Raw genomic sequence first — 22,707 nt, 5'->3', positions numbered from 1 at the left:
TAGATGTGATCTCCAGCTCTTGCCCCACTTTTTGTGAACAGCCTTAAATCCAGAAACAGGAGATTTAATATGCAACAAAAACTGGAATGGGAAATAGCCCCATTATCAGATCTCCAAATCCAGATCTTCAAAAAGCTCCAGTTCCAGTTCAAAAAGCCTTAGAACAAAAGAAGAATAAACTGATGGCCCTACAGTTAAAACAATATAATACTCCCACTCCAGTCATCAAGCACTAGAGGAGTGAGTCTCTTGTAAAGACACCTATAGATACTTAATATAAGCAGAAAAGACACTGGGAAAAAAAACCATCCTGAATTAGCTAAGAAAATGAAGGGAAAAAATATCAAGTGGGCAAATCAATGACACTCCTCCAAGGGAAATCATGCACCCAATTTCTCATTTATTCCTCAATCTTACAAAGAGAAATTTCACTACATATTAAAAAAAACTTAAAAATTTTTTATTCATACCATAAACTCTGGCAGCATCACACAACCTCTCCCTCAGAGTCAATGAGCTACTCAAATAGTGTGTATCTCTAGTAATCAAAAGATACATGCCCCATTTCAGCCTGTAACTGTTATCCTTGATTCTCAAGTGAGGAATATTTTCTCCTTTATGACACCACACCCATCAACTTAAGAGAAGGGAATCTATAGAATTGCAAAATTAAATTCCTTATTTAAAAAAAAATTTTAACACCTTTATTGTGGTGTGATTCCTGTACAGTAAATTACACATATTTCAGATGTACTATTTGATGAATTTTGATAGATGTGTACACCAATGAAACCACCACCTAAATCAAGATAGCTGACATTTCCATCACTCCCCAAGAGGTGCAAATTTCTAATTCCCATTTTATCCCTTTACCCACTGGAAACCATAAGTTTGTTCTCTATGTCTGTGAGTCTGTTTCTGTTTTGTAGATAAGTTCATTTGTGTCCTTTTTTTTTAGATTCCACATATAAGTGATATCATATGGCATTTTTCTTTCTCTTTCTGATTTCACTTAGACTCCAAGTCCATCCATGTTGCTGCACATGGCATTATCTTATTCTTTTTTATGGCTGAGTACTATTCAATTGTATATATACCACAACTTCTTTATCTAGACATCTGTCGATGGACATTTGAGTTGTTCCCATGTCTTTGTTATTGTAAACAGTGCTGCTGTGAACATTGGGGTGCATGTGTTTCTTCGAATTATATTTTCCTTTGGATACATGCCCAGGAGTGAGATTGCTGAATCATACAATAAATCTATTTTCAGTTTTTTGATGAATCTCCATACTATCTTCCATAGTGGCTGCACCAATTTACATTCCCACCAACAGTATAGGAGGGTTCCTTTTTCTCCACATCCTCTCCAGCTTTATCGTCTGTGGACTTTTGAATGACGGCCATTCTGACTGGTGTGAGGTGATAGCTCATTGTAGTTTTGATTTGCATTTCTCTAACAATTAGTGATGTTCAGCATCTATTCATGTGCTTGTCGGCCATCTGGATGTCTTCTTTGGAGAGATGTCTATTTAGGTCTTCTGCCTATTTTTTGATTGGGTTGCTTGTTTTTTTGTTTTTGTTTTTTGTTTTTGTTTTGATATTAAGCTGTATGAGCTGTTTGTATATTTTGGAAATTAGTCCCTTGGCGGTGGGATCATTTGCAAATATTTTCTCCCATTCTGTGGGTTGTCTTTTCGTTTTGTTGATGGTATCCTTAGCTGTGCAAAAGCTTTTTAAATTTAATTAGATCCCATTTGTTTATTTTTGCTTTTATTTCCATTATTGCAGGAACTGGTTTGAAAAAAATATTGCTGTGATTTATGTCAAAGAGTGTTCTGCCTATGTTTTCCTCCAGGAGTTTTATAGTATCTGGTCTTACATTTAGGTCTTTAATCCATTTTGAGTTTATTTTTGTATATGATGTTTGAGAATGTTCTAATTTCAGTCTTTTACAGGTAGCTATCCAGTTTTCCCAGCACCACCTGTTGAAGAGACTGTCTTTTCTCCATTGTATATGCTTGCCTCCTTTTTCATAGATTAATTGATTATAAGTGTGTGGGTTTATTTCTGGACTTTCCATTCTGTTCCATTGATCTACATGTCTGTTTTTGTGCCTGTACGATACTTGTTTTGATTATTGTAGCTTTGTAGTATAGTCTGAAGTCAGGGAGCATGACTCCCCCAGCTCCTTTCTCCTTTTTCAAGACTGGTTTGGCTATTCAGGGTCTTTTGTGTTTCCATACGATTTTAACATTTGTTTGTTCCAGCTCTGTGAAAAATGTCATTGGTAATTTGATAGCGACTGCACTGAATCTACACTGCCTTGGGTACTATGGCCATTTTGACAATATTGATTCTTCCAATCCAAGAACACAGTATATCTTTCCATCTGTTTATTTCATCTTCAATTTCTTTCATCAGCATCTTACAATTTTTGGAGAAGAGGTCCTTTGTCTCCTTGGGTATAAATCCCTGATTTTTTTTTAAGATCCCTGAGAATTTTTCTATTCACAATCAGATCACAGGTAATTTAGATAATGGGTTAGGTACCTTCATCAATGATCAAACCAAATTAGAGATCTACATGAAGTGGCACTCTCTGTGGGCAAAATGTCTTACTGATATTGACAGCAAAGTTCAGACTGGTCTATCTAAACCTCTACCTAACTTTATATAATAGATTTAAAATCAGAAACTAAGAAGAACTAAAGCCAATGGTCCAAAAGCCTAACAAAGAAAAGATGAATTATACCCGTACAAGTCTTTAAACTCTTGTTCCCCAGTTAAGAAACCCAGTGGGTGAAGATCTGTTCAAGACCTTAACACCATAAATAAAATCACTATTTCCCCAATTCATTGTAGTACTGAGCCCAAATACTACTTTATCTTCAGTGCCACCTGACTCTACATATTTTATTATATAGGGGTGTGTGTGTGCGTGTGTGTGTACTGCTTTCTATAGTGTCCCTTTAGAACAAGAGAGTTTCACCTGTTATTTTGTCTTGGCAAAGTCAACAATTTACCTGGACAGTTATACCGCAGGGGGTTACTGAGGAACTTAGGGACCTTAAATTTCCCTATAACTCTACACTTGTATAATATGTAGACACGTTTTTGCTTTCTCCATTTATCTACTTACTGTTTTAGCTCAGAAAGGACTTGAAAATCCCCCCCACCCCTAAATTTAAATATTTTGTAAGAATAAAGTATATTATTTAGGGTATAATTTATGCCAAGGGGGTAAATATATCATTCCTGATAAATCATGAGCCATTCAATACTTTCCAAGGCTGGTTCCTAAGAGAAAATTAAGAAGTTGTCTAGATTTAACTGGCTACTGCAGACACTGGGTTCCAAACATACCTGAAATGGACACATGTCCATATAATTTAAGTCCTCAATAATGGAACCTTTCCCTTAGGAACTAAAACATGAACAAGAATTTTGTAATTTAAAAATAATTCTTCAACAGTCCCCCTCTCCCCCCCCACACACCCCCAACTAGGGCATTCCAAATTGTCATACAGCTTTCTATCTCTTTGTATCTGAGCAAAATACTCTAAAAGAAGACTGGAGGTAGCATCAGGGTCCACCTACTAACTACAATCTTCCCCTTAACTCAGTAGCAAAATCCTATCTAAGGATAGTATTAGCAGCAGCCAAACTAGTAGAGGCCTCTACTGATTTGGTTTAAGGATACTGTTTAAACTTGATGATTCTGTATGCTGTACAATCCTTGTTGCTTACTGAAAACATATTTCTCAGCAAGAAGCCTTACCTCCTATGAACTTTTATTACTTTTTCCTCACACATTTCCACTCAGTGCTGTACTTTAAAGATTGCTACTCTTGTCCCATTACCTAAAGAAGGGAATTTCATGAGATTTAGCCTTTGTCCAAGCAATGGTTCTGCCTGAAACAGATTTATTAGAAACCCCTCCTAGAAAATCTAGGTTTAATATTATTTGTTGATATATCACTTTTTGAAACTGAAATGGGAAAATATCAGGCACTGCAACCGTCTCAACTAACCCCTAAAATATGACTCCTTACCAGAGGTAAAACCAGCCCAGATGACAGTACTTACCCACTCAGCAGAGCCTGCCAACTGTCAAGAGATAATAGAGTTAACATAAAACTAGTTTCAGGTATGCCTTCGGAGTAGTCCATGATTTTGAAACAATGAGAGTTTCTAACCTCAATAGGAATCCCAGTGTAAGATGAACAACAGTTTTAAGAGCTCTAATGCTTACCATTAGGAGGTGGCTATCGTAAAGCTACACTATAAAGGACAAAAAAGGCTAAAGGAAATAACCTAATTTATCTTTATGACACACAGGCAACCCGCACTCAGGTCCTGGCCCTATGACACTCTAAAAAGCTAAATCTTTGTGTTAATTCCAAAACACTATTTTGGGATGCCCACAAATGGCTCCACAGTCTGAAAAGAATACGTGGTTGTAAACTGCAAGAAAATCCCTGGCACTTTCAGGACAGACACTTGGTGGCACTAGAGAACCTTGCTGAAGCTGCAAAAAATTTTACAAGAAATTACCCATCAGAGCAAGGGCATATTGAAAACTATACTCAATTATCATTAGTGGGGAAATTTTACTAAAATTTTTGAGGATGTCTCTTGGGAAGAGCTCATCTGTCTCCAGTACAATCCTAGTAAAACTGTTTTCCTTGTAAACTCAAGCTTCAGGATCCTATTGAACATGTCCAAATGGATTTCCTAAAATTAACCCCAGCAAAGGGTTCGGAATATGTTCTGATCATTGCTTGCTACTTCTCTGGATGGCTTAAAACTTTTTGACAGACAGCTACAATTATGAGAGAAGGAAAAAATTTCTTGATTTTATGTTCCCAACATGAAAGAGGCACTCACTTCACTAGGCCCTATTACTGGAGAACTTTGCAAAGCCTTGTCATTTACTTAAATACTTCATTGCCCCAATCACCCCCAATCTTGAGGAAAAGTATTGAGAATTAATGGCATATTAAACCTGATACTCTTGAACTTCCATGACCAAGAAGGTTATGTCTAACTCTCAAGGCGACTAAGTCCATACTCTCCTACACTCAATGGCTTCCACCATACACACATTAGAGGTTACTAAATGAAATTGGGTAATTGTGCCCTAATTTTGGACATATTCTTACTTCAGACAAAACTGCCAAAGTACTCCAAAGACTCAGGAAATATTCTTTATAGTCTTATCACCATCTCATATAAGTTGCCTTTCTTCTACATGATCTAAAATGCATATAAACAAAAACTGAAAGAGTTCATTACTGTTAGATCTGGCCTGCAAGAAATGATAAAAGGAGTCCTGCAGGTTGAAATGAAAGAACACAAGAGAGTAACTCAAAATCATATGAAGAAATAAAGATCTCAGTAAAGGTAAATACATTAACAATTATAAAAGCTAGGATTACTCCAACAATGGTTTTTATTTCTTTTTGTTCCTATATGACTTAAGAAATTGATACATTAAAAAATTATTAGACTAAAAGCTAGTATTATTGTAACTTTGGTTTGTAACTCCACATTTGCTTTCTACATAATTCACAGACTAATGCATTTTTTTAAATTATTATTTTATGTGCTTGGGCACACAATATATAAAGATGTAATTTTGTAATATCAGCAACTGAAAAGGGTGGCAATGGAGCTATAAAGGAACAGAATTCTTGTATGTAACTGAAGTTAAGTTGATATAAATTTAAATCAGAGTGTTATAATGATAGATGCTAACTGTAATCCCCATAGTAACCAAAAAGAAAATAGTTATAGAAAATATACGTAAGGAAATAAGAAAGGAATTTAAACATTTCACTACAAAAGTCAGCTAAATACAAAAGATGGTGGTAATGCAGGAAATGAGGAACAAAAAGCTAAAAGATACTCGGAAAACAGCAAAATGACAGAAGTCAGTCGCTCCCTACCAGTAATTACTTTAAATGTACATGTAAACTCTCTAATCAAAAGACAAAATTGAAAGAATGGATAAAAAACATGATCCAACTTTATGCTGTCTACAAGAGACTCACTTTAGATCCATAGACACAAGCAGGTTGAAAGTGAAAGAATGGAAAAAGATATTTCATAAAAATAATAACCAAAAGGCCAAAAAAAAAAAAAAGGACAAAATAAAAAATAGACTTTAAATTTGAAAAAGTTAGAGACAAAGAAAGATATTATATATTCATAAAACATTCAATAAGTGAAAGATATAATAATTATAAACATTTATGTACCTAATCACAAACCATCAAAATATATGAAGCAAAAAAGGACAGAACTGAAGGGATAAATAGTTCTACAGTAATAGTTGGAGACTTCAATATCTCATTTTCAATAATGGATTGAACAACCAGACAGAAGATAAGTAAGGAAACAGAAGACCTGAACAATACAGTAAACCACTTAGACCTAACAGACATGTACAGAACACTCTACCCAAAAACAAAATATACATCATTCTCAAGTGCATCTGGGACATTTTCCAGGACAGATTATATGTTAGGCCATAAATTAAGTCTAAATAGATTTCAAAAGTAGATATTATGCAGTGTATCTTTTCTGACCACAAGGGTATGAAGTTAGAAATCAGTTACAGGAGGAAAGCTGGAAAACCCATATATTTGTGGAAATTAAACAACAAACTCCTAAACAACTAATGGATTAAAGAAGAAATCACAAGGGAAATTAGGAAATACTTACAGACAAATGAAGACAAAAATACAACATACCAGAACTTATGGGATACAGCAAAAGAAGTCCTAAGGGGAAAATTTACAGCTATAAATGCTTACATTAAAAAGAAAGATCTTGGGAGAAGGGTGTAGCCCAAATGATAGAGTGCATGCTTAGCAATCCTCAGTATCTCTATTAAAAAAAAACTGATAATAAATAAATAATAGACCTAATGACCTCTCCACAACCAAAAAAAAAAAGAAAAAGAAAAAGAAAAAAAGATCTCAAATCAACAACCTAACTTTACACTTAAGAAAGAGAAGAACAAACTAAACCCAAAGCTAGCAGAAAGAAGGAAATAATGAAGAGCAGAGCAGAGATAAATGAAAAAGGGACTAGAAAAACAATAGAGAAAATCAGTGAAATTAAAGGTGGTTCTTTGAAAAGATAACAAAATTGACAAACCTTTAGCTAGATGGACTAAGAAAAAAAAAAGACACAAATTACTAAAATCAAAAATGAAAGTGGGGACATTACTATTGATTCTGCAGAAATAATACGTATTATGAGTACTATGAACAATTGTATGTTAGGCACAAACTGAGTAACCTAGATAAAATAGAGAATTCCTAGAAATGCAAAACTTACTAAGACCAAATTACAAAGAAACAAAATTTCAACAGACCTTTAAGTAGTAAGGAGACTCAGTAAGTATCAAAAAACTCCCAACAAAGAAAAGCCCTGAACCTAATGGCTTCAACTGGTAAATTCTACCAAACATTTAGAGAAGAACTAACAGTAATACTCTTCAAACTTTTCAAGAGTTTGAATAGGAAAAGACACTTCCTAACTCATGCTTTGAGGTATGTATTGTCTTGATACCAAACCCAGATGAAGATACATCAAGAAAAGAATACTATAAACCAGTATCCGTGATGAACACTGATGCAAAAATCCTCAACAAAATACCAGCAAACAGAATTCAGAAGTATATTAAAAGGATCATACATCATGACCAAGTGGGATTTATCCTTAGGATAAAAGGACAGTTCAACATACAAAAATTAATCAATGTAATACACCACATTAACAGAATGAAGTGGGGGAAAGTACACTATTTCAACTTTTGCAAAAAAAAAAAAAAAAAAAAAGGAATCCGACAAAATTCAACAACTTTTTATGATAAAAACACTCAACAAACTAGGAACAGAAAGAACCTACCTGAACATAATCAACTGAAAAACCCACAGTGAACATAACACTCCATGGTAAAGGAATGAAAGCTTTTCCTCTAATATCAGGAAAAAGGCAAGGATGCCCACTTTTAAAACTTCTGTTCATTTGAACACTGGGGTGCATTTATCTTTTCAAATTAGAGGTCCCTCTGGATATATGTCCAGGAGTGGGATTGCTGGATCATATGGTAAGTCTATTTTTAGTTTTTTGAGGAATCTCCATACTGTTTTCCATAATTCTGCACCAAACTACCCACCAACAGTGTAGGAGTGTTCCCTTTTATAACACCCTCTCCAGTATTTATTGTTTGTGAACTTTTGAATGATGGCCATTCTGACTGGTGTGAGGTGATACCTCATTGTAGTTTGGTTTGCATTTCTCTGACAATTAGCGATATTGTGCATTTTTTCATATGCCTATTGGCCATTTGTATGTCTTCATAGGAGAATTGCTTGTTTAGGTCTTCTGCCCATTTTTGGATTGGGTTGTTTGTCTTTTTGTTATTAAGTTGTATGAGCTATTTTTATACTCTGGAAATTAAGCCCTTGTCAGTTGCATCATTTGCAAATATTTTTGCCCATTCTGTAGGTTGTTTTTTCATTTTGCTTACAGTTTCCTTTGCTGTGCAAAAGCTTTTAAGTTTAATAGACCCCATTTGTTTATTTTTGCTTTTATTTCTATTGCCTGGGTAGACTGCCCTAGGAGAACACTGCTAAGAGTTATGTCAGATAATGTTTTCCTATGTTTTCTTCTAGGAGGTTTATCATGTCTTGTCTTATGTTTAAGTATTTAAGCCATGTTGAGTTCATTTTTGTGTATGGTGTGAGGGAGTGTTCTAACTTCACTGATTTACATGAGGCTGTCCAGTTTTCCCAACACAACTTTCTGAAGAGACTGTATAGACAGGTCTCTTTGTTTTAGACCTGTCTCTCATATATAATCCAACTTTGGTTTTACTCCCATTTCTATACAACTTTGGGGTCTGTCTGGCCTCAAAATTCCCATTGTTGGCCTATCCTCTGTCATTTGAATTCTGATTCTGACATATCACCTCCAAATTCCTGTTTCAATATTGCCAAATAATGAGAAGAAGGGCCATCTTAACTAAGCTTTTAAATTTTAGCTGTTAAGATTTCTTTGGTGGAAAGGCATAAGAAACACTATTAAAAAATGCCTCCATATGGATAAGGATAGAAATAGAATCAGATTCAATACTATTTTTTTATATTTGGTTATAGTATATAATAACAACCTAAAAAAATGGTACTATTCTGAGGTTTCACTTCCTAAAAAACATTTTGACTCTTCATAACATAAAATATGTTTTTCAGATATGAAATAATTCATGGTAGTTTTCAGAGTTATCCTCAGTTATTTTCTTATCAGAAAGCCTAAAAAAAATGGTTAGTCTCAGTTTTCTGGAAGCCCAAAATGTTACTAACATTTTAGCTGGAATTTTCTTTAGAGTCATTAAAATGATGCACAATTCCTCAAATATGTTTAGGAAATTTAAAAATTAAACTCTGCAATTAAGGATTAGAATACATTTTAAAATAGGTTCTAAAAATGCTAATTACAGGGGGAAATACTCACCTTTTGCCATTTAAGTTCTTGGGTCTCCACAATAATTTTACCAATCTGCTCTTCATACTGAGTTTCTGCTTCCTAAGTCAAAAACAAGAAAAATGCTATGAAAATTAGGACTTGAAAAGTTCCAGTTTCAGCTCTTTCTAAAGAGCTAAAAAGATCATCCTCCCACACTTTCAATAAGAAAAAAAGCTGGAAAATTGCAAATTAAATAGACAAAACCATCAGAGGACTGAGGTCCCAGATCAACCAAGTAATCCAAAATCTGGATAGAGACAGGTGCCTGCAGGGAGAACAGAACCACAGCATTTGTTTACTGGGGACGTAAGCCATGCAGTACTGATTAAAAAAAAAAAATTCAGCTAAACATACTAAATAAATTTCTAAAGGCAGAACATAGGTTAGTGTAAGAACATGAATCTCCTGAGGGCCCCAGAAATAAGGAGGTTTACACTTTTGAACAGGTTTTTCTTCCATGATACCCACCAGGTGCTTACAGGGAAGGATGGGAAGAATCTGAGAAAGCTTTCGCCTGTGGTACTGGCTGGAGACAAGCGCAGTCACAAGCCATCTTCCCTGTTACCTCCTACAGACCAAAAACCTAAATCTGCAAGGGAAAGAACAACAAAAACTGTATCTCAGGACACTAGTGGAAATCCTCTGCAGCTGGGAAAGGGGACCAGGAGCCACCACTGAGAACTCCGCCTCAACAGACCTTTCTTCCTTATCTCCCCTGAGGAACAAAAGCCTTAATCTACAGGGGGAAGAGCAACAAAAGCTCTAGCGTGAGAGCACTTGTGGGAACCCACGGCAGCTGAGAGGAGAAGGCTAGGAAAATAAAACAACAGTTCTATCGATGGGGAAGGGGAAGGAATACATGCTAGTACCACCATTAAATACGAAAGAGGGATCAATATTCTTATGAAGACCTCACCTTGAGACTCAGGTTCACCAAAGACTGAGGCTTAATCAGAACGTCAGAGAATGCTCCTATTCCCCCACCTGCCACCACCACCCAACTGACAAGAGTCAGATGAAAAAACAGAGAGATACAGCTGGGACAGCTGTAAAGACAGACTCTCTCTGGGAAACAGCACAAAGAGAAGAGCCAAAGTCAAGAGGGGGAGGCCCAAAGCCAAGCAGGAAGCAGTTATTTAGAAAAATCCTCTGATTTTGTTTAAAATATTATAATACTCTTGAATTAGCCCACACCATAAACACAAGATATCACTAGAGAAATGTGAAGCTTCTGTTGAAAACGTCAAACAGGTAGACTTGAAAGCTGCCTGGCTGAGTGCTGAATGCATGTCCCAACATACACACACACACAGCTCTTCTACGAAGACTGGGAGTTTTTTCATATTTGTTTTGGCTCCAGGTATTTAAGGGAATCTCTGTCAAACAAAGCACTAGCTGATCACTAAGCTAAGAGCACAATGACTTCAATTGCCACGCATGACAAAAACTTAATGCTTAACAAACTTATTTCAGAAAAGTTATTAAACAAACAATGACAAAAACAAGCAGTAACCTTGGGGAGCGGGAGAAATCTGATCACCAGAGTTGTCACATATTCAAAATGCCCACGTCCACTTCTCAACAAAAAATTACAAGGCATGCAAATCAACAGAAAAGTGTGATCCATACGCAGGAAAAAGAAATAACAGTAACTGTCCCTGAGAAAGTGCAGACAACAGACTTAGACAAAGACTTTAAATCAATAATTTTAAATATGCTCAAAGAGCTAAAAGAAACCACGTACAAAAGTCCTGTAGCCATTAAAAAGTTAAGGGAATGCTACAAACAAGTTTATGCTCATAAATTTGACAACTTACAGAAATGGACCAATTCTCAAACCACAAACTACAAACCTCAACCAAGGAGATACATACAGTCTAAATAGCCCTATAATCATAAATTTAAAAGCTCTCAAAAAGGAAATTTCCAGGCCTGGATAATTTCACTGAAGAATCCTACTAAAAATTTAAAGAAGAATTAACAGCACTTTTACACAGTTTCTCCCAGAAATACAGAAGAGGAAGGAGCACGTCCCAACTCATTTTATGAGGCCCGTTTACTGGGACACCAAAACCAGATAAAGACAGTACCAAAAAAAAAAACAAAAAAAACAAACAAAAAAACTAAGCCCAATATCTCTCATAGTTTTGATGGAAAAATCCTCAATAACATATTAGCAAATAGAATCCAACATTGTTGGATTCCAGGTATGCAAAGCTGGTTCAACAGTTGATGTAATTCACCAAATCAATATGCTACAGAAGAAAAATCATATGACCATATCAACTGGCAAAGAATAAACATTTGACAAATACCAACTCATTCATAATAGAAGTTCTCAGCCAGTTAGGAATAAAGGGAATCACCTTAATTTGATAAAGAGCATTTATAAAAACACTACATTTAACTTTTTTGTTGTTGTTGTATTCACTACTTGATTTTATTTTTCAGATTCCATATATAAGTGATAACGTATACTATTTGTCTTTCTCTGATTTATTTCACTAAGCATAACACCCTCCAAGTCTATTCATGTTGTTGCAAATGACAGAATTTTCATTCTTTTTTACGGCTGAGTCATCTTCCACTGTATCTTCTTTATCCATTCATCTGTTGATGGGCACTTGGGTTGCTTCCATATCTTTGGTTATTGTAAATAATCATATTTAATGATGATAGACTGAGTGCTTTCCCTCTGAGATCCAGAACAAGAAATGGATATCTACTCTCTCTGTCCTTATTCAACATACTACTGGAAGTTCTAAACACTGCAATAAGGAATGGTTAGATGGATGGATGGACAGACAGAGAAAAGGAGAGGGAGAGAAAGAGAAAAAGAGAGGGGTAAGGAAGGAAGGAAGGATGGATCAGACAGAAAAAAGTAAAACCATCTTTATTTGTAGATGACATGATCATATACATAGAAAATCCTAAGGAATCTATTAAAAAAACTCCCAGAACTAGTGAGCTGATCAAGGTCATAAGATACAAGATCAACACCCCCAAAATCAATTACATTTCTATATACTAACAATAAAAATGATGAAACTGAAATTAAAAACATAATACTAGCTGTACACCAGAAATTGACACAACATTGTAAACTGACTAACCTCAATTTAAAAAAATAGCGTAGCACAAAAAAATAAATAAAATAAATAAAATTGTGTAGCACAAACCTTAAGTTCTTTGAGAATTCAAAGAAGAAAAAACCACAATACTATTTATAATCACTCTAGAGAAAATTAAATACATAGGTCTACACTTAACAAACACATACAGGATCTGTATGCTGATACACAAACAACATGAATGGATTAAAAACATTACGCTGAGTGAAAAAAGCCTTACCTAAAAGAGTATATATTGTATGATTCAATTTATATGAAATGTCAGGAAAAACTAATCAAGTTAGTGTGGAAAAATCAAGAGTGGGTTGCCTCTTGGGGAGGGTAGCAGGAGTAGAATTTGCCTGAGAAGGAGCTTGAGGGAATTTTCTGGGTTGATGGAAACATTTTATATCTGGATAACAGTTTGCATTATATAGGTGTATGAATCTGTCAAAACTCATCAAATACACAGTTAAGATTTGTGTCTTACATTCCATGTAAATTTTACTGGAAAGAAAAAAGCTGTACTCTGCTTAATGATGTGCATTCTGATGTATTTAGGAGGAAGTGCACTGATGCCTGCAATTTATTCTGAACTCATCGAAAATAAAGTTGAAGGAGGGATAAGTAGATAGACAGGTATGTTATAAAACAAGTACAATAAAATGTTAATGGTGTATGAGAGTTCACTGTCAAATTCTGTCAGTTTGCTGTATGTTGGACAATTTTCATAACAAAATGTTTGGGAGAAATCAAAGAGTGGATGTTAACAGACAAAATATGTGTTTGTTATAAAATATTTTTCTGTGACTCTCTTACATATTCTTTGCTTTATTAGATATACACACACTCTCTCTCTCTTCCTCTCTCTCTCTCTCATGCTATGGTATTCAGAAGTTTTCATGAAAGCGGTCTCATTTTAAATGCTTTCAGCAGCAAGTAGCAACAACAACAAACCTCAACTCACAATGGCTTATCGGACTTATTATCTCACATGACAACAAGTCTAAAGGCGGAGTGCGTCTAGGATTGATTTTTAGTGGCTCAAAAATATCATCAAGGACTATGATCCTGCCTATCTTTCCATTTTGCCATTATCCAAGTGCTTTTCCTTAGATTTTTCATCCCCTGGCTACTTTAACTGTAGGCATTAAGGACAGAAAGGACATTATCCTGCAGTAGAAAAAGTACAACCTCTTATTAAAAGGATAACAAAACTTTTCCCAGAATCTTCCCAATACACATCTTCTAATATCTCACTGGTCATCACTAGGTCATATGCCCACTCCCAAATCAGTTGCTGGCAGGTGGAATTCACTGGACCTTCTTGAGTGGCCAAGATAGTCAGGATTTACCTAACTCACATGGGTGAGAGGTGGACCCTAAGACACAATCAAGGTTCTTCCAACATGGAATAAGGGACAGAATGTACACGGACAGGGTATGCTAAGTGATAAAGTGAGGATAGAATAGAAGCTCTTGCAGTAATACGCATCTAAATTCAAAACACTGAAAAAGGAAGTAAGTGTATACACACTTGTTTGGGGAAGGGGTGTGTTACATATAGCATGCATATCTTCCCAAAGCAGGTAGACTGAAAATGTGTAAGATACTGCTTTCTTCATGTAGGCCTGGTTATACACTTCACTTTTAGTGGCTATAGTGGGTTAGGAGATCTTACTATGATTTAGATATCATTCTAAGCACTTTTTATGTATTGATTAATTTAATCCTAGGTATAATTTTATGAATAATACTCTTATTATTGCCACTTTATAAATAAGGAAACTGTGTTATTAGCAACAGGAAAAGTAACTTGCCTAAAGTCACATAGCAGGTAAATAGCAGAGACAGTTATCTGAACCAAATGATTTGTCTCCAGAGTCTTTTAAACGTGCTATTATATTACCTTTAAGAAATTGTGGATGCTGTGGGACAGTATGGATTGTTATGATGTATTCTTTTCCTTCAAAAACCTCAGAATTTTATCTTTATATCCCACAAAAGTTAGAAAACCATTCAAAATCACACTACCTATTTTAAGTATACAACTACATTCTGATTGTTTGGTAGCAGAATGTTTGGTAGAACACTTCAAAATAAGAACTAGAAGTATCTGTTGAAAGCAAAAACAAAAGAACTTCAAAACTGCTATGAATAATACAAATATTTTTCTATTTAACATATCTTTGTAATAGATTAAGTTGACTAAAATGAAAACAGTAGTTTAAATACTATAATTAGGAAAGAGATTTTTTTAAAACATGAACTTAGCCCATGCATATTAGAGATATTTATCTTGGATACTTTGCAGCTAATCAAACCAAGAAACTCTCTGAAAGAGTGATCGGTATTATATTAGACAACATGAGAAACTGAATTGAGCAATTTCGTAGGAGGTGGATTATGAGTTTGAAAAGGAGAATAAAAGTATCCAGTTACAGTTTTGGCTGCTTGGACAGTGCCTGTTGTATGTACTATATCCCTAAATCTGTTCAGGGTCAAGAATTGAAGAGGTCTGACCAATACACAGCCCATCTTGTAAAACTACAGCCTGAAGCAAGCACTTTAAAAAAAGCATGACACTTTCTAAAAGGTTATAAAGAGTAAATAAACCATCAAATTACTCCTCTTTTATTGTTTTTGTAAAAACACTTAAATCCTTATAGTCCTAAGGCAGCTAATAAAAAATAAACACTTTTAAAGTTCTATATTCTTGGATACTTCATTGAAGTTACACATGGGATTTTCCTACAAAACTTAATATATTTTTTCTCATTGACAATTTAATAAGAATTTTTATTAATAACTATTTTCCTACCAAACATAATGTATTTTTTCTTAATGACAATTTTGTAAGAATTTTTACTAATAACTTTTGAAAGTTGCTTGAAGAATGAATAAAATGAAAAGTTCAAATAAAAAGATAAATAATTTTTAATAAAAAGTACGAAGTTAAATCAAAATACTAATATAGTAGAAGCATATTATAATGTCACCTTTCATTTTATCAGTTTTCCATGTAGTATAAAGATACATATTCTAATATATAAAATAAATAAACAATAAGTTCATACTGTATAGTACAGGGAATTATATTCAATATCTTGTAGTAACTTATGGTGAAAAAGAATATGAAAATGAATACATGTATGTTTATGTATGACTGAAGCATTATGCTGTACACCAGAAATTGACACAATGTTGTAAACCGACTATACTTCAATAAAAAAAAAAAAAATATATATATATATATATATATATACATACACACCAAAAAACCATATTCTACAAATCATTATAATTCAAAGAGGTGTGATTCCACTCATAACATAACTAATTTTATGGGGCATTGAAATGCTGCTTAATGTTATTTACCACATATGATATCATTAATTACCCATTTCCTTCATAATTTCCTTAGCAAATCACTGTTATTTTAGAATACTCAAATTTCCATTGGCTTTTATTTATTGCTCATTTAAAATTCCATGATTTACTTCTGCTTAGATATTTAATAAATGTAATGTGACATCCTCTGAACTCCTATAATACTTCATAATTCTATTATGATACATAAAATTCTCTTATGATACATAATATATCATAAGAGTATAGTAATTAATTTGCAATTTTAAAGTCTCTTAGGGTAAGACTGAGTAGTGGTTTTTCAAAAGTTATCAAATGAATGCATATTTTAAAAGTTTGAAAGTTCTGTGATAGACGTCCTTTATCCCCATCGTATAGATGATTTGGCTTAGAAAATCTGGTTTTAAAATTTTCAACTCTCTTCCAATTTTTAGAATCTAACATATTTCATATTCAGGTCTGGATTTCTAGTTTCTTTTCAATAACTGGAAGAGCTGGTAGTACAGGGCCCGTTTTTCTATATGGCAACAATTTTTTGGAGTTGAATGGCAAATATAGGGTAAACTGTAGATGGAGGCTCTCCAGTTCAACACAATTCCTAACCCTATTCACATCACGAGCCAGCTACTGACTCCTGAAGGAAGCTGAATTTATGACCCCCTGCTATTGTTCATCCCTACTCATCAATTATCCTACAGATCTATCTGATAATGGAATTTACCAGATATGGCGTCTAACTTCCAAAAAGCACACATTACAGATTCAATATGAACTATTTTGTTGGTTCATATTGCTTATTTGTAGATCATTAATTAAAAAAACATGCAATTTTTTCCATATATTATATTATCAGTTTCCTTCACAATTTCCTTAGCAAATCATTATTTTTGGATGAGCTAAGTGATCCATGAGAAAAAAATGAGTAATTTTGTTAATTATAGCATATTTAAGCATTGAAATACAGTTTAGTGGCGTGAGAAAGCCTCTTTTTTAGATTTCACTTATCTATTGGGTTTTACTTCTTTAAAGAAACTTTACTATCTAACCCTTTACAGTATGGTCCAATTTTATGTTGACTGCATTATTCATTCCAGTTAATTTATTATATATACAAATGGAAGAGCATAAGACAAGGAATACCATTCATAGTACCAATCTCTTAAAGTCTCTGGATTTTAGGTTAGACCAGAAGCTATCTCAGATCACTTCCAGCTCTAAAATTCTACAATTTCATGATCCTACAAAAGGACTTATCATTTAGAATACATCTTCAAGATCACAGAGGTAGGGAAGCACAGAGAGGTGATCCTGACAATCTCCATTTGATAGTTCACTAGAGGCTGAGGCAGATCCACCAGCAGTCTTTATAGGGATTGACTTAGTGTTCAGGACCCACCAAGAAGAGGGGATTCTGGCAAATATCCCAGGATTTAAATTGGAAGCCCAAAGAGCTATACTCTACAGTGGAAATAAACTAGCCCTCACAAAGATGGAAACTTAGCCTCCACTCAACTCAATCTGCGTAAAATGGGTAAAATGATCTGGCCCATTTTAATTTCCTGAAACAAAAGTGAATCTCTCTAAAGGAAGATAACATCACCCAAGGTCTCAAACTTTCTTTACAATTTGTAATGCACAAAGTCGGTCATTTAATCAAAATTCACCTTCCATCCCAAGAGATAAGATCCAATGACCAAAAATGAAGAGAGAAAAAAAAAAAAGACACAATAAAAATGGATCTACAAAGGGTCCAGACATGGAGTTTACAGACATAGACTTGAAATATATGATACTAATATGCTCAGTAAATTATATGACAAATCAATTTCAAGAGAGGACTAGAAAGTCAGAAGAACCAAATGAAAATTTTAAAACTGAAAATACAAGAAATGAAATTAAGAACTCAAAAGTTTGACTCTATTATCAGATTAGATAAACTGAAGAGAAAATTCATTAACTGAAAAAAGCAAACCAGACTGAAACATGGACAGAAAAAGAAAAAAGGAGAATATAAATAAAAAATCAATAATGATATAGAAGATTTCAACAAAATTTACAAAGTTGACCAAATTCACAGTCCTATAACACTGCACCCAAGAAATACAAAATACATATTATTTTCAAGTTCCTCCATGTTGAAATATTTTCCAAACTTGATTACATGCTTGCTGGAAAGCAAAGCTCCACAAATACTGACTGAAATTACATAAAGTTTAATAACTGATAAAGCAGAATTATACTAGAAATCAATCTTTTAAAGTTAATAAAAGTAAAATAAAACTCCCAAATATTTGTTAAAGAAGTAGTACACATCTAAATATGGGTCAAAAAAGAAATTACAATGAAAACTAGAAAATAATTTGAACTGAATGATAATGAAGATAAAAATCTATACAAATTTGTGGAATCCAGCTAAAGCCATGCTAAAAGAGTTTCCTGAATTTAAATGCTTTATATTAGAAAAGAAAAAAGGTTAAAATTAATCAACTAAATACCATCTCCAAAAGTTCAAGACAAAAAGAACAAATTAAATAAAGAAATAATAAAGATAAGAGTAGACAGTAATATAATATAAAAAATATGCAGTAGAATCATCAAAGTCAAATTTAATTCCTTGAAAAGACTAATACAATTGATACCCCTGAGAAAGACTGATCCAAAATTCCTATTCATTCATAATGTCTCTGCATGAGTTACTCCTTCCATGAAGCTTCCCTTCATGCCCCTTAGTAAGTTAGGCATTTCCTTGTCCACAGTCTCACAGTATTTTGTGCACTCCTTTATTATTATGTGATATTATAATCTTTAAAACCTGGCACAGTAAGTGCTCAGAAAACCTTAAGTGAATGACTAAATATAGTTTTGATTGCTTAATATCTCTTAAAAATAAAAAATAATAATATTAATTTGTAGAACTACTACAGTATTTCTTGAGTTTTCACTGTTTCAAAGTCCTAATTGTTCACAAACTTTTTATTTTGAAATAATTTTAGATTTACAGAGGACTTGTAAAGATAGTAGAGTTCATGTATACTCTTTGCCCACCTTCCCTAATGTTAAAATCTTACATAACTAGGGCACATTTATCAGTTAAGAAAATCACATTGTTACAGTACTATTGATTAGACAACAAAGTTTATTCAGATTTACCTAGTTTTTCTACCAACATCTGTTGCAGGATACAATACAATACCATGTTGCATTTAGTCATGTCTCCCTAGACTCCTCCAATCTGTGATAGTTTCTCAATCTTCTTGTTTTTCATGACCTTGATACCTCTGACAAGCATTGTTGAGATGTCTTGTAGAATGGCCCACATATGAGGTTTGTCTGATATTTTCTCATGATTAGACTAGGTTTAGGGGGAAAATACCACAGAGGTAAAATTTCCTTCTCATCATATCATATTATGAGTATTTGATATTCACATGAATTATGGATACCATATGAATTCTTTCTAAGAATCTTAATCACTTAGTTAAGGTGTTATCTGCCAGGTTTCTCCATAGTAAACCTAAATATTTTTCCCTTTATATCTTTTATCTCTTAGGACTTAGTCCACAATCAAGGTGAGGGAAATTAAGCTCCACTTACTAGAGGAAGGAGTACCAAACAATTTGTGAACACATATAAAACCATCACGGTAACTTACTAAATGATTTGGGGAAGATACCATGTGACTATGCAACTATTCTGTTTCTCCTTAAAGTTTTATCCACTAATTTTAGAATTCATCAGTAGATCTTGCCTGCAGCAATTATTACTGTGATGTTCTAAGAGTGATTTTCTAATTTTCTTCTTCCTTCTACATTTAATCATTGGAATTAAAGATTTGTCCCATCTCTCCAATTTATTTATTTCATCATTCATTTATGTTAGTAGGGTGAAATGAAGATTTATTTTATTCTTTGGGTTATAATCCAATGCCATTATTATTTAATTTGTTGCTCAGATTCTTCCAGCTTTGTTCATGGAAGCTCTTTCAGGTTGGCTTCTGTACCCTTTTGACATGTTGTTTTAAGTACCTCCTTACCTTCCAGCACTACATGACGTCCAACTCTGGAATAAACCATTTCTCCAAGGAGTACTGGTTCCTTTCATTAGATGATTTTATTTAGAACCAAGATCTGGGCCCTACAGATGGCTGCTGCTACTGGGGTGTTGCTATTTCTAGGCCTTTTCAGCAGAGCTAGAAAATATATGCATATATTCTAACCCATTTATACACATATCTATATTTCTGTATCTTTCTACCTGTATATAATTAAATCATGAGTTCATATTGCTATCTTCAACTTTAATCCAGCACCACAGAGCTCATGCTAGCCTTCCTTCCAAGCTTATTCTTGTTTCAACAGCAAAAAAATTCTACCTAGCTCTCATAATCCATAATTTGCATATTTGTTCAACACTAGCATACCTGCAGTTTCAGTACTACTCCCATGAGAAATGAATTTACCAACCAGAGGTAGTTTTTAATGTCAGCTTTTAAGCTTTTTGTCTTTAGCCTAATAGTATCAAGACAATACATATTTTCAATATGTTAATTGTATTAAATTTTCTTGTCTAAGATACATGCACCCAAATGTTCATAAAAGCACTATTTACAATAGCCAAGACATGGAAACAACCTAAATATCCAACCACAGATGACTGGATAAAGAAGTTGTGGTATCTATAAACACAATGAAATACTACTCAGCCATAAAAAAGAATGAAATAATATCATTTGCTGCAACGTCAGTGGACCTAGAGATTATCATCTTAAGTGAAGTAAGTCAGACACAGAAAGACAAATATCATATGATATCATTTTTATGTGGAATCTAAAAAAATGACACAAATGAATTTATTTCCAAAACAGAAACAGACTCACTGACATAGAAAACAATATGGCTACCAAAGGGAAAAAGAGGGGAGGGACAAATTAAGAGTTTGGGATTAGCAGACACAACAAGGTCCTACTGTACAGCACAGGGAACTATATTCAATAGCTTGTAATAACCCATAATGAAAAGAATATGAAAAATAATATATATGTATAACTGAAGCACTATTTAAAATGTCCTTTTCTGTTTAAACTCCAATATCCAAATCACATATAATTTTATTTTTATTGTCTGATTTTTATATTGGTATTGATCACATAGTATTTCTTGACATGCCTAATACTTAATTGTTTTTAATTTTTTATTGTTAAAAAAAGCTCAAATTTACAGAAAAGGTGCAAGGATACTACAAAGAACTTCACTCTTCTGAAGTAACCATGGTTAATGGTTTAATATATATCTTTCCGGAACTGTTCTCCTGGATCTATGGCTATACAAACATTTAAAATTTTTTTAGCAACTTGCATTTTTCATTTAATAATATACAGGCAGCCCTCACATTACACAGATCTAACATGCACAAATTTCAGTTACTTTGGTTTGGTTAAACAGTACCAGCTCCCCAACAATATGGCCTAAATTTTAGTTACCATGGTATATTATTGTGACTAACTGCACAAACTTCACTGCTAACTCTTTGATCCACAAATCACTACATAAACAACACACGTGTGTCATGATCAGTAATGAATCATGTCACTTCTTTCATAGTCAATAATCGATCACTGTGTATCTGTTATTCAGTCTACACAAGACAGTAAAGCATGTAAGGTATGTTCCTTTTTTGTCTCCCTGTGATAAATCCATGTAACATATTAATATTGTCAGTGCTTACAAAGGTTAACTAATCCAGATAACTAAAAATGCAGCAAATTTCAAAGTGAGTTCATAGGTATTCTCTATACACATTAGAGTAGTTTGTGAATACTCTATTCCAACATCCTTTACTTGAAGCCAAAGTTGAATTCAAATAAAACGCAGTTTCATTTGTTTGCATAACACAATTTCGATTTGCAAATACATTAGCCTATTCAGTGGCCATGATAAATGCTATAAAGACGTTCAAATTACATGGGCACCTATAGCTCATTAGCCCAGAATAATAAAGGGATATGAGGATCAAGCATAGAACCTGCTATAATAAATTCCAACACACAAACTGGCTTAAAACAACTCAGACTTAGTCTATTACAGTTTTGGAGGTCAGAAATCTGAAATGTCCTTACTGGGCTAAAATCAAGGTGTTGTTTAGGCCACATCCCTTCTGAAGTCTCTATGGGAAAACTCCTTGCCTCTTCCAGCTTCCACCTGCATCTCTTGACTCATGGCTTCCACCCTCCATCTTCAAAGCCAGCAATATAACATATTCAAATCTCCCTCTGACCACACCCCTTACTTCTGTCATCACATTTGTTTCTCTGATTCTGATTATCCTCCTTCCCTCTTATAAGAACCCTTGTGAACATATTAGGACCCCCTGAATAATTCAGTGTAACCCCTCCATCTATAACTCTATCACAACTTCAGAGTCCCTTTTGTCATGTAAGGTAACATATTTATAGGGTTTGAGGGTTAGAACGTGGACATCACTGGGGTGACCATTATTCTGCCTACCATGGTGGGTATATGGGTGTTCACTATGAAAGTCTTTCAACTACTTTGCACTTCTGAAATTTTCTTATTAAAATCTGGGGAAAAATTAAAATCCAGCAATATGGATGAAGTGTTACCATTATGTAAATGTGAAAATCAATACTTGTCTTTTTCCAGAATAAAGTTCTCCTCTCAGTGAGGAA

At 33.9% G+C, this 22,707-nt stretch overlaps 1 protein-coding gene across 1 annotated transcript in view; it reads right to left on the bottom strand.

Annotated features, from left to right (window-relative positions):
* The window catches only part of CCDC73 (coiled-coil domain containing 73), a 101,726-nt gene that overhangs the window by 52,212 nt on the left and 26,807 nt on the right, over positions 1 to 22,707 (bottom strand). The window contains exon 3 of the mRNA XM_074372202.1: positions 9,532 to 9,603. Within this exon, the coding sequence (XP_074228303.1) occupies positions 9,532 to 9,603 (72 nt within the window). The remainder of the gene's footprint in view (positions 1 to 9,531; positions 9,604 to 22,707) is intronic.

The sequence above is a fragment of the Camelus bactrianus genome, chromosome 10 (assembly GCF_048773025.1).
Source record: "Camelus bactrianus isolate YW-2024 breed Bactrian camel chromosome 10, ASM4877302v1, whole genome shotgun sequence".
Taxonomy (NCBI): domain Eukaryota; kingdom Metazoa; phylum Chordata; class Mammalia; order Artiodactyla; family Camelidae; genus Camelus; species Camelus bactrianus.
The sequence above is the reverse complement of the archived record's forward strand: the minus strand, read 5'-3'. Positions and strand labels throughout refer to the sequence as shown.